The sequence below is a fragment of the Ambystoma mexicanum genome, chromosome 2q, assembly GCF_040938575.1.
Source record: "Ambystoma mexicanum isolate Mex_15411 chromosome 2q, UKY_AmexF1_1, whole genome shotgun sequence".
NCBI lineage: Eukaryota > Metazoa > Chordata > Amphibia > Caudata > Ambystomatidae > Ambystoma > Ambystoma mexicanum.
The window spans coordinates 427,789,774-427,803,462 of record NC_090924.1 but is presented as its reverse complement, the minus strand read 5'-3'; the positions used below and the strand labels follow the sequence as shown (position 1 = coordinate 427,803,462).

Sequence of the window (13,689 nt, the reverse complement as noted above, 5' to 3'; positions counted from 1 at the left end):
TCATTCACTCATTAACGCTGATGTCTTTTTCCCCTTAGGGGCCGGGGTCCGAAAATGCCTGGATGCGGCGCGGACCCGAAATGAAAAGGGAATGACCCAACAGGTAAGTCTTGACCTGGAGTTTTAGCTTCCCTTTTCCCTTCTTTCTCTCACCTTTGTTCTTGTCTTTTTCTCCCTAGGCGCGGGGGCGCGACTGCGAATCCGGATGGTCGCTGCTGAACATGGAGGCGCCCTGTAAAGGTGAGTAGAATGCGGCGCTACAGCGATCGATGCGATGTGCTTTTAATAATAAATGTCTTCCTTTTCAGGATTGTCGGCGAAATGTCTCTGGGATGCAGATTTAGCAGGTGAGGCCTTTTCCTTCTTCTGTTCTCTTGTTCCCTTTCTTTGCAGGCGATTCAGGATGCTGGCAGGTGTGGCAGAAGTCAGGATGCAGGAGCAGACACGGTGAGCGTCCAGCTGCTAGACGCAGAACAACGCGAAGCACGTGTGGCTGATCGGGTGTGGTTTAAATAGCCTTGGAAGAAGTTCCTAGAATGTGTCCTTCCTCCAATCAGGTATGTATCCTTCCCCGACCACGCCCGGGTGGTAAATGAGTCCCACAGGTAAAGTAGGTCCTTTCAGGCCTCAAAGAGGCCGGGGTTCTGCAGCATGGTCTGCATCAGGTAAGTGCACCCAAACACTTTCATAATGAGCCTGGCGCCTATGGCGCCAGGACTGACGTTTTCTATGAGCCTGGCGCCATAGGCGCCAGGACGCTGTCCAAAGGCTCCCTATAAGGGGTTGCTGGGACCTTCCCCGGGGACTTGATGTCCGCTTTCGGGGACGCAGGGCCTGAGCCGGCTCCCCGGGAGCGGGCATCGTGACACATACTTGTTGGCAGGCCGTAAATCCAATACTGGGCGAATTGTCAAATCTTTCTTTGGCACAAGGAAGTAAGTTGAATAAATACCCTTGTTTACCTGGTGTCCCGGGACGAGTTCTATCGCGTCCTTTTCTAGCAGAATGGCGATCTTCTCGAGGAGAATCTTCTGATGTTCTAAAGAGTGTACTCTTTGTCGTGGAGGATGGTTCCGGGGACGCTGCAGTAGTTCTATCCAATATCCTGTGGATACTGTTGACAGCACCCATCTGTCTGATGTGATCCCTTCCCAAGCCTGGGTGAAGTTGGAAATGCGTCCCCCTACTGGGGTTGCGTGAGAAGGGACCCTGAACTGAGCGTCACTGCTTTGGTGGAGGCATGCCGCCTCCCTTGTTGGGGCTGCCTCTGCCTTTACCACAACCTCTCCTATTACCCCTGCCGTAACCCTGGGTAGCCTGTTGGTTGTTGTTCCACTGTGTACCCTGCCCTTGGGAATAGGTAGATCCTCTCTGGGAATTTTGGCCTCGTGGGCGACGAAAATTACAATTCCCTCTCTGGTTAGGGGGTTTATTGGTTAACTGGCCAAGGGACTTGAGTGTTTCATATTCGTCCTTGGCATTCTTCAGTGCGTCTTCGACCGCCTTACCAAACAACAGATCGGTTTCCACCGGTTTGTCCAACAATGATGCCTGGGTTTCTGCCTTAAACCCAGACTGCCGTAACCACGCATGTCTCTTGATAACAGTGCCTACCGCTATCAATCTGCCTGCGTTGTCTGCGGCGTCGAAGGTTGCTTTCAAAATGCAACCAGACACGGCTCTACCCTCTGCGGAAATCCGAGCTAACTGGCCCTTTAAAGGTTCAGGAGCAGAGGCTATGAGTGCCGCGACTTCTTCCCACTGATGGCAGTTGTAGATGGCCAACAGGGTGGTGGAGTTTGCAATCCTTGCTCGATAGGCGGACGTTGAGGCTACTTTCCTGCCGAAACCGTACAGTTTTTTGCTCTCCTTGTTGGGAGGAGCTTCGGATGATGACAAGGGTGTTCCAGCCCTCTTACGAGTGTTGGTGACAACTAGGGAGTCTGGCTTCAGATGTCCCCTTATATAGAGAGGGTCAGACTGGGCCGCCCTGAAAAGTTTTTCAACCCTGGGATTGACTGCTCTGGTGAGGTACGGGTTCAACAGGGACGGATCTATTCTCCGCTGAATGGACTTAAGGATAGGGATGGTCTGGGCAACAGGCCTCCTTTCTCCCACTAACTCTTCCGCGAAGTCCCTTTCCTCCTGGACACCGTGGGTGTCAATGTGGAAATGTTCTGCTGCGCGTGCGAGAACCTCGTTTAGGAGGGGTTGGTCAGAAATCTCTCTATATATATATACACACACACACAAAGTCGTGCTTGTTTATGGGTTTGTATGTGGCGTTGATCTTGGGGACGTAACTCCTCATGAACAGTGAGGTATGGCACCATGAATTGTGCATGGGATATTCTTTATTTCATTGCCAAAGTAATGCAATTATTTCTATGATGATAGGTCATCCCGTTCCTGAGATAATAAACTTCCTTTGGTTTTTCAGCATTACGTTTTGTGGTGTTCTGCGCACCATCTACAGGTCATTTGAAGAAAGTGCTCATCATCATCATGTGCTGAATTGATCTTGTTTTCTTGTTTTCTTCTAATTTTATTTTAGAAGGGAGTCTTTTTCATTAATTTATTTTGCAATAAACTGGATACATGTTAATTCCACTAAATGAACACCACATTTCTATTTATTCTGAATTAAATTCTGACATGAATATCATTTGTACGCTTACTCTGATAATTTGCAGTGTGCGTTTAGCAACGACAATGGCCACCAATGGCAACAGTGCAAATAAGAGTAAGCATACAAATATGATATTCATGTGAGGATTTAAATGAACAAGTTACTCTCTTACCTGGTAACGTTCTTTCGATGGGATGATCCGACGACGTATTCCATATCTATGACAGGTATTGTCCACAGCTGTGATGCTTTGGAAAATTTTTGGCGTCTGCGTCGATGACGTTGATGCGCCGTCCCCGAGGACCTCCTCTGACGGCCGACTTCACCCGATGTGATAAGTAGGACGCACGACGCCCATAGCCTCAGCTGTAGATTTTTCCGCCAGAACGTGTGACACCAGTTTTCTGCCAGTCTTGACACACCAGGCCTTGCGGAACGCAAGCTGCAATCGCATAAGAAATTCTGCAGCGGGGAAGGTAGGGAGGGAGCGATATGGAATAATACGTCGGACCATCCCATTGAAAGAATGTTACCAGGTAAGAGAGTAACTTGTTCTTCGAGGGGATTGGGTCCTCCGACGTATTCCATATCTATGACAGACTCCCAAAGCAGTACCAAGCAAGGAGGTGGGAAAAGAATTTAGAAAACAAATTTAGCATGCCCAATCAAATTTCGGAATAAAGGACTGCCTTGCCAAAGGCCAGATCCTGCCCTCGGATGGATTCGAGGGAGAAGTGACGTACAAAAGTATGTACCGAAACCCAGGTGGCTGCATCACAGATGTGACGAATAGGAACACCCCTCTGCAGGGCAGTAGACGCAGCCACTCCCCTGGTAGAATGGGCCCGCAAGCCAGCCAGAGGGTCCTTACCCGCCAAGCGGTAACACTTGGAGATCGCTAAAATAATCCAACGAGACAAAGTCTGTTTCGTCACAGCTTGCTCCAAAAGCTTTCCAGCGTAACCAATGAAAAGTTGATCGTCCACTCTGACCCGGGACATGCGCGAAATATAAAAGCTCAAAGCTCTCCTAGGATCAAGCCTATGGAGCATCTCCTCTTCCTTACCAGGATGTGGAGGAGGATAGAACGCCGGAAGAACAACCTTCTGGCTCAAATGAAATTCCGAAACCAGCTTCGGAAGAAAGGAAGGACGAACTCTAAGGACAACCCTGTCCTTATGAAACACAGTGAAGGGTGGCTTAACTGAAAGTGCCTGTAACTCACTCTGCGAGCGGAAGTAACCGCAACCAAAAAAGTTTTCAGAGTTAACAGTCTCAAAGGGCAAGAATGCAAAGGCTCAAAAGGAGCACCCATAAGAAACGTAAGAACAAGGTTCAAATCCCAACCGGGCACCAGAAAAGGTGACGGAGGGAACACATTAGTGAGCCCTTTCAAAAACTGAGAAATTAAAGGAATCTTAAAATAGGAACATTCTTCCGACGAGCGCTTAAATATGGACAGCGCCGCCAGGCAACCTTTAATGGTCCCCACTTGCAAGCCCCTGTGGGCCAAGGAAAGCAAAAAAGACCGAACCATGGGAATGTCACACTCAAAAGGATCCACATTCTGAACTCTGCACCAGTCCCAGAACTTACGGCAACGGCAACGGTAACGGTACAGAGACTTTCTTGCCGGCAGCCTGGCCAAGAGCAACACCTCCATCACGTCTTCCGGGAGGTCCCAATCCTTATACCTCAACCTTTCAGAAGCCAAGCGTGAAGGTTGAGGGGATCTGACCTCTGGATGGAGAACCTGACCCTCCTCCCGTGAGAGCAGATCGTCTCAGTAGGGAAGACGACATGGAGGGCAGATGGACAAGTCGAGAAGGTCCGGGTACCACGTCCTCCGGGCCCACGGCGGAGCAATGAGGATCATCCAGGAACCGAACCTCCGTAACCTCTGCAGTACTTGCGGGATGACGGGGACTGGAGGAAACGCGTACAGCAGTGGGAATGACCACTCCACCATGAACGCGTCTCCTAAGGCTCCTCTTGGAGGAAATTCCCACGAGCAGAACCTTTCGCACTTCCGGTTGACACTAGAGGCGAAGAGATCCACTTGAGGGGTCCCCCAAAGGGCGAAGATATCCAGGAGAATCTCCTGAGCCAGCTCCCACTCGTGAGAGATCGTGCTCTGCATGCTCAGAGCGTCCGCCGTCTCGTTGTCGTCTCCGGCCAGATGAACAGCCGAGATCGAAACTTCCTGCTGGATGGCCCAGAACTCGAGCTGCATCGCCTCCCTGCACAGAGGAAGTGACCCTGCCCCCCCCTTTTTGTTGAGGTAGTGCATGGCCACCGTGTTGTCCGTTAGAATCCGGACATTCTTTCCTCGCACAGTCGGCAGAAAAGCCTTCAGGGCTAGCCTGATGGCCCTCAGCACCAACAGATTGATATGGAGTCTGGACTGCGACGGAGACCAACGACCACGGACTGTCAACTCGTTGGCATGTGCTCCCCATCCCGTGAGGGATGCGTCCGTCACGATCGTCACCTCCGGCCAGGGTAGCCAAAATGGAGCCCCCTTCATCAGATTGCCTTTGATGGCCCACCACAAAAGGTCCTGGGCGACCGAGGGCGGCACTTGAACAGGGTCCGACATCCTGCCGGAGGACTGAGACAACTGGAGCTTGAGTGCCCATTGCAAAGATCTCATCCGCAACCTGGCCTCTGGCACCAGAAGAATGCAGGATGCCATGAGGCCGAGCAGTCTCAAGAACTCGGACCTGGGAGATTCTGGGCAAGTTGAAACTTGTGCACCATCTGCTGAATGTGAAGAGCCCTCACCTGGGGAGGAAAACACAGCCCCAGGGATGTGTCGAACACTGCTCCGATGTACTGGAGCCACTGTGTTGGCGTCAAATGGGACTTCTTTAAATTGAGGGAGAAGCCCAGCTTGTGAAGGGAGTGGCAGGTGACGGACAGATGATCCAGGACTTGCTCGCGAGAGCTCCCCCTGAGCAACCAATCGTCCAGGTAGGGGTAGACGTGAATCCACCCTTTCCCGAGAAGCGCTGCCACCACCACCATGTGCTTGGTGAAAACCCTCGGGGCGGAGGTCAATCCGAACGGCAGGACCCGCAACTGAAGGTGCGAATCGCCAACCGCGAACCTCAGGTAGTACTTGTGCTTGGGATGGATCGGCACGTCCATCCCAAGCACAAGTCCGCGGAAGTAAGCATCCTTGAGGTCGAGAGACACCAACCAGTCCTGAAGTTGAAGGGCCTGGAGGACATGAGAGAGAGAGTAACCATCTTGAACTTGTCCTTCCTGAGGAGTTTGTTCAAACCGCGCAAGTCCATGATGGGTCTCAATACCCGTCTTTCTTCGAAACCAAAAAATATGGGGAATACCATCCCTTGTTCCTCTCCGCTACAGGCACCAGTTCTATGGCGCCTTTCTCCAGCAGGGCTTGAATTTCCTGCACAAGGAGCGGATCTAGACCCTTCAAAGAGGTTCCCAGGTGGATTGTCATGAGGCCTCTGTCGAAAAAGGAAGACAGTAGCCGTGGGTTATGATCTCCAGAACCCACACATCTGAAGTAATGGCATGCCACTCTACAAGATGCTGCACCAGCCTTCCCCCAACCGGCGAACCATGGGACCTGCCCTCATGAATGAGTGGTAGCGGCTGCTGCGTTGCCTGAGGGCAAAGAGGCAACTGCCCGAGCGGCCTTGGCACCTCGAGTACCCTGTTTTCCACCTCTGGCACTCTTACGGTGGCCTCTTTGACTGGTAGCTCCTCTTGCTTTACTGATGGACGAGTAATAGCGAAAGGAACCTCCGCTCCTTGTTGTCCCCTAGGACGAAAAGGCGGAGGTTGTCGAACTGCAGCGCCCAACGACTTCGCTGCAGCTTTGGAGGTCTGCAACCTCTCAAGGCTCTCCTCAGCCTTGCTGCCAAAAAGATGTTCACCGTCAAAGGGCATGTTGAGGAGCCGGGACTGCACATCTGGAGCGAACCCAGACTGCCGCAACCACGCAAACCTGCGTATTACGGGGCTCGCCGCCATGGACCGGCTGACACAATCTGCCATGTCCAAACCCGACTGAACGGCCTCACACATGGCATCCTTACCATCCTGGACCATAGCAAGGAAACCATCCCGTTCGTCCCCTTTGGGAATATGTTCAGCCACTAATGCAACACAGTTCCACAGAGTGTGTGTGAAACGAGACAAGGCACATATGGAGTTGGCCGCCTGAAGCGCCATACCCCCTGAAGAAAACACTTTCTTCGCCCAGCCGTCAAAACGTTTGTCGTCCCTATCCGGAGGGATGGTAGGATACGACGCCTGCTTTGCCGGGGCCATAGCCGCCTGCACCACCAAACTCTCCGAAGTGGGGTGCCTGGACAAGTAGCAGGGGTCACTACTGGCTGGACGGTATTTTCACGACACAGACTTGCCCCCTGCCGGGAGACTCTCCGGAGCAGTCCAAGCCGCCGCCATCCTTCTCTGCAGAGCCATATGAAACGGCAGTACCGGGTCAGTGGGGGGACCAAGATCAAGGATGTCCGTGAGATCATCCTGAACGAACTCCCCTGGGGGAGCCGACCATCCCAAGTACTCGGTGAACCGAGACATAAGGCGCCGGTACGAAGAATCGGCATGAGTGCCAGGCTCCGGCCTACAAAACTCCACCTCCGGAGAGGTGTCCAGTCCACTGGCATCATGCAGTGACTGCCTCAGGTTATCAAATTGGCTATGGCCAGAGAGAAGCTCATCTGGCATCGTAACCGGAACCAAGCCTTCATCAGAGCCTCCATCACCCTCTGAAATGTACTCCAGGCGGTGAGAGGAAGACACCTGGGGACCAAAGCTATGCCTGACCTTAGCCAGAGCCTTTCTAGGGGCTAACCCTGTGCCACGGGGCCCCTCCGACACCACCGCCTCGAAAGGCGTTGAGGGCGGCGAACGAGTCGGCGTCGAGAGAATCGGTGTCGACGTCGAGCGAATCGGCGTTGACGTCAGCTGCAGCATCGACGGCGTTGACACAGGCCTCGAAGCCTGAGCTCCGAGCGTGTCTCTCGATGACCTAGGCGCCGACAGCGTCGACGACCCCCTCGGAGGCGGAGCCTCGAGAGAGATCGTCGACGACCTTGGCGCCATAGGCATCGACGTCTTCCTCCAAGACGGCACAGGATCACGTGGTCTCGAGCGCGTCGAGGACCAAGACCTGGAACGGGCATGGCGAGGACGACTACCCTTGTCCGAGCGGGACCTCTCCCGCGAGCTTGCCGACCACCCGAGCCCGAAGTCGTACGAGCGGTGTCTCTCGACTGGTGCAGACCGACCCCACTCGGAGGCGCGGACGGACCGGTGCCCTGCGATTCAAGAATCGCTAACATCTGCTTCCGGAAGGAAGCACATTCCTCCGGTGTCGCTTGCATGGTGGGATAAGCGACCCGCCGATGGGCGGCATCCTCGGACGAGGACGGGGAAGGCGACCGATGCCGGCGCTTCCGGGAATGCCTGGAAGAGGCAGGAGCGGCGAGACCGACTCCTGGAAGGAGACCCACTGGACTTCCGACGATGAGGTGGAGAGTCGCCTCTCGAGTCATCCGTCGAAAGCCCCGTAGACCTCGACTTCCGGGGCTTAGACACCTGACCTACTGACAACTTTTTCTTGCGCTCCCGCAAGGCCTTGGCCGTGAGCGACGGGCAGTCAACACTGTTGTCCGTATCGTGGGCCTCCCCGAGGCACCAGAGGCAGGCGTCGTGCGAGTCCATGACCGACATCTTGGACCCACAGTCCCCGCATTTCTTGAAGCCCGGACGTTGAAGACGAGGTAGACATCGTCACGAACAGGTTTTCACAAAAATCGAACAGGTTCAAAGAACCGAGAAGAATACAACAAACTCCAAAGAGTCGAGGCGTACCGAGATTCACGAAGCTAACACGTTCGCGGAAAAAACGGAACTGAGGCTATGGGCGTCGTGCGTCCTACTTATCACATCGGGTGACGTCGGCCATCGGAGAAAGAGGTCCTCGGGGACGGCGCATCGACGCAGGAAATTTTCCAAAGCAGCACAGCTGTGGACATTACCTGTCGTAGATATGGAATACGTCGGAGGACCCAATCCCCTCGAAATGGAAATTACTGAAAATTTGGTGTTCAATTATTAGTGAAATTAACATGTATCGCGTTTTACCTTTTTGGCAAACAACAATATTTGTTCATCTTTTTCGGTGGAATGGGAAAAGAAATCTGAAAATGGACATCCCGAATGAAGCCGGGTACTTAGGCTAGTCTTTTACATAAATATATATTTAAGTGCTCCTTTGCTGTGCCTGTCTAAGATTCAGAGTACTTACCTACAGCTCACATCTTCCTCTTAAAATGAGCCTGACTGCTCTGCCACACTACCAAGGTCCTGAACTAGTACAGACTGATACTAAGAGTTGGGGGATCTACAAACCACAGGGATAGCTTATTAAAGTCTACCTGCCAACTGAAAACATTCCTAACACTCCCATACCAGAAGGCCAATGCAAGAAACAGGGGGAATGGTGACTCGCATAGGCGTATAGAAGGCCACTTACAAAAATGATCTAACAAGAGCTAAGCACACATGCTCTCAACAGTGGTTTCAGACTGCCGCTGGCATAACAAACCCACATCACACCACCAACAGCACCATTTTCCCAAAGAAAAGTCCTCCTTACCTCCTCGTCCTCTTTAATGGCATTCTGCTTGGCTCGTGAGATAATGGCCTCAAGCTCATGGAAGCGGCGTTCCATGTCCTGCAGCTTCATGCGAGCTTGCTGCTGGTCTCGCCTGATCTTTTCCAGCAACTTCTTGCCATGCTCCTCAGCAATGCATGGGCTCTGCTGCCACTGCTGAATGCGCTGAGGCAGGATTTCGTATATACGGCTTCACCACAAAGATAACGGAATTCAAGAATGGAGGAAAGCCATAAAAGAGGGAAGATAAAAAAAATCATTAAGGCCAATCTTTCCCAGACAGCTAAGCAGAGGCAAAGAAGCAGCCAACGTTTAACATCTAAGCATACTTTATCTAAGGTCACTACACACCACTGACCCTCACATAGCACATGTGCTTAATACCACTCGGTAATTTAAGTATTTTCCCAGTCCGTAAGAGTAGGATTGAAGAAGATTAATCCACACATAGGTTAAACGGCTGTTTACAACCTGTACATAAACAACTCTCCCAAGGTTAAACGTCAAGGCAAAGCTCTCAAGAGGGGAACAGGGAGGTAAAATTTACAGGGTAACATGACATTATAAGGTAATGTCTGCACACCATGTCAACATATACTATTTACAAATAGGCATTTATGCATGCTGAATATGCAGTGTATTACAGGTAGGCCACTTTTAGAAGAATAAATTACTTACCGCTGGTAATGTTCTTTCTACTGGATGTTCCTACACTGGTTCCTCATCGAAAATAGATTCCCCATAGCAGTTTCATAGAAGGTGGGACAAGTGGATTATTCTTACTGGTTTAAATTGTGTAAAACAGCTTTCCCAAGCCTTGTGTCCTGACCCAACATGGGAGACCAAGTTGCAGCATTTGTTACAATGCTTACCGGTCTCGCTCACCACAGCTCCCTTCCATGGTAGGCTTGTTGGAGACTTTGGGATTACTTGCTGATGTTGCAACATCAGCGAGTCGGTGTTAGTCAAAGTTTAAATGCAGTACCCTCTGGGAATACTACAAACAACTATGACTACAGGTATAGGCAACCCAATCTTTGGTATAAGCTTGTACTACACAGTTTTGGTAGCGTGTTGAGCAGCCAGGATTATCCCAAGAGGGGAAATGTGAGCTGTAGTGGAGTTACACAAAGATTCAAAGTTACAGGTATTCAAATAAACTCTTACACTCAAGGTTTCTTGCATAAACAATTATTAATTTATTTATCAGTCAGTTATAAAGCCTTCTTTAGAAGAGAGCAATATACTAGTAACATACAAATACACTTCAATACTGTACACTTTGAGTTTCTGAATCAGACAACACCCTTTTCGGATGGCCAGCAGACAACCTACACCCACAGGTGACGTCAATGACAAGGGTTCTGGGGACATTAATATCTTAATGTTGGCATTCAGAACACTCTTAAAGTTGGTAAAAGGCAAGGGTTATTAGAACACAAGAAATTACAAATATTCATAAGCAGGGCAAATACTTTCAGATAGCAAGAGAAGAGTCATTCAATTCAAATAGGCTAAGCCGAAGTCAATGGGCAAAAGTCTTTGTATAGGATGCATCACTTCAGGTAAGTAAATGGAAAAGTCTTTGCACAAGTTCTTAGGAGTCTTTGATAAAAAGAGCAATCAAATGTAGGGCCACAAGCTGATAAGACTTGTGAGTTGCAGAAGTTACAAACACTTCCACAGTAAGAGGTACGTTCTCTTAGACTTGTTTTACAGTACGTTGGTAAAGAAGAAAAGATGCAGCTGATGACTTCTGTTCCTGTGCAGTTCTGCAGATCCCACTGTTCCCGGGTCTCAGTCGTGGGGACAAGAGGGAGGACGTCGGGGGACTCCGGGACTGCACTGGGACTGTCAAAACTGGCAACCGGCAAACTTCACTTTCAGTGGCTGTTTCGCGTTTCGGCTCCTTGTGGTACAGCAAATAGCAATACGCGCGGTTCCTGGCTGACAAGGTAGACTTTCCTTGCTTCTGGAGTCACGCACTCTGCTGAGGCGGCTCAGGCTTGGTCAGTCCTGCTTTATGGGAGTCCGCAGGATCTTCCAAAAGCTTTAGGCCAGCTTAAAAGTAATGCACACAATCTGGTGTCCCTCTCCCTGGCTATATGGTTTCCTGCACCAACTCTTGAGGAAATTCAACCAGCTCCGAGATGGGTGTCCAGGTGGCTTACTTTGAAGTTGATTGGTCCCACCAACTCAAAGGGAGAAGTCCTCCTTGCAGGGGGTTCTCTGTTGATATGAACTTGGAAAATTGGCACTGCAGCAAGGCTTCACCTGACAAACCAACTGTCCAGGAGTTGCAGCAGGCGTTCCTCTTCAAGCTCTTCTTCGGTTCCTTCGTCCAGTGGTCGACTCTGCCTGCCAAGCCAAAAGACTTACCTTTTATTCAGTTCTCTCCCATTCATTCCAGCCTAGCTGTCAGTCACCCAGCAGGGTGGAGGGAATTAGCACATTTTTGAGAATAGAATTCTCCCTAACAGTCAATTTGAGCAAAAGTCTAGGTGAAACTGAAGCACTTCTCAGAGGTAGGTTAAAGTGTTGCACAATGTTTTAAAAGTCTTTGTAGACAGAAGAATTCAAAGTGGGCCACAAGCTGTTTAGGATTGTGAAGTAAAGAAGCTGTCAGCAAATACAGCGCAACCACAACAAATCTCACCAACAGAGAACAAGTGCAGTTACAAGACAAGAGATAAGTTCTCATAGACTGTACAGTACCATTAGGTTGAAGAAAAATGCAGCAGATGACTTTGGTTCCTGTGCAGCTCTGCAGATCCTGTTCCTAAGCCTCAGTCCTGGGGACAAGAGGGAGGACTTCTGGGGACTCCTGCAATGGGATGGTTACTGACCGCAACCGGCAATCTTCAAACAAGTGGCACTTCAGTGTTTTAGCTCCTGCCGTCTGTCGCAAATAGCAACACTGCGGTTTCTGGCTGTGAAGATGGACTTTCCTTGCATCTGGGGTCCAGCACTCTGAGGAGGTGGCTCAGGCTCCGGAGGATCTTCCTGGAGCTCTTGGCCAACTTATAAGCAACGCACACAATCTGATCTTCCTCTCCCTGGAGGTTCGGTTTCCAGCAGCAACTCTGTGGAAATTCAACCAGCTCTGAGAGAATGTCAAGGTGGCTTACTTTGGAGTTGATTGGTCCCAGCAACTCAAGGGGAGAAATCGTCCTCGCAGGGGCTTCTCTGTCGATACAAATTTGGAGTTTCAGCACAGCAGCAGGACTTCACTGGGCAAACCAGCAGTCCAGGAGTTGCAACAGGCGTCCTCTTCAAGTTCTTCTTTGGTTCCTTCATCCAGTAGTCGACTCTGGCTTCCAAGCCAAAAACCTTGCCTTTTATTCAGGTTTCTCCCCTTCATTCCAGCCTAGCTGTCAGTCACCCAGCAGGGTGGCAGTCCTTGCCTGACAGTCAGCCGGCCAATCACTACAGAGTGCATTCGGGTCTCCTAGGAGACTAAGCACAGGGACTTTCAGGCACCTCCCTCACTTCCTGCCCCCACCAGACACCATGAAGCCAAAGGCGGGTCTCACTCGTGAATCCTACCAAAGGCAAAGCGAACAAAGGGACCAAACATGGTTTGGTACGCAGAGTAAATCTCAAGAAGGACCTTTCCTAGACGAAATGGCGACAAAAGAAGACCGGGCCATTTTGACAAAAATGGCACCCTTGGGTGCTTTACTGCAGCTGCGAACGCAGCCCGGGGTAAATGCACACCACAGTAGTTAAAAGTAAACCACTGCCACCAGCCATTCATCGAGAAAAGGGTAACATAAAATTGTTACATGAGAAGCTAGACAAAGGCGATACTAAGTAACCCCTCCAGCACCCTATCGTAAGATAGTGTGTGCTGGGTCTAGAAAGTTATAAATGTAAGTAAAGTCAATTTCACTTTACTGCTCTTGGAAACAGTAGTTTATCCAATAGAAGGTATTTAAACCTTTGGGAAATCTGAAAGACTTCCCTGTGCCACTGCACTGAAGGTACTGTGTGACACAATGTAAAAGATGAGGCCTATGGCGTTTGTCAGACTCCACAACCAAAAGAAACAGAGTCCAAAAATCACATTAAAATACACGAGTGATAAATAGGGTGACATGCCAGTTAAGATTACCACAGACCTTTATTGTGAAAGGTAAAGAAACACCAGTACAGACGCCCAACACATCCAAGTGATGAGGCTTAACTTAAACAACTTAAGCAACAACAACACTAAATAAGTTATACATTCCAGAATGGATCTTAACTCACATGCCCATTGTAGAGGGTTCATGACCATTCTGGAATGAGCTTGCTTCACCATGTCAGAACATGGCTAGTCAATTATACAACAACGAGAGAGTGGGAAAAAGGGTCTCACTCTCTACAGGTTAAATAA

At 50.3% G+C, this 13,689-nt stretch overlaps 1 protein-coding gene across 3 annotated transcripts in view; it reads right to left on the bottom strand.

Annotated features, from left to right (window-relative positions):
• CXXC1 (CXXC finger protein 1) overlaps positions 1 to 13,689 on the bottom strand; it is a 799,643-nt gene that overhangs the window by 241,981 nt on the left and 543,973 nt on the right. For all 3 annotated transcript variants that reach the window (XM_069647456.1, XM_069647457.1, XM_069647458.1), the window contains one exon: positions 9,294 to 9,501. In XM_069647456.1, the coding sequence (XP_069503557.1) occupies positions 9,294 to 9,501 (208 nt within the window). The remainder of the gene's footprint in view (positions 1 to 9,293; positions 9,502 to 13,689) is intronic.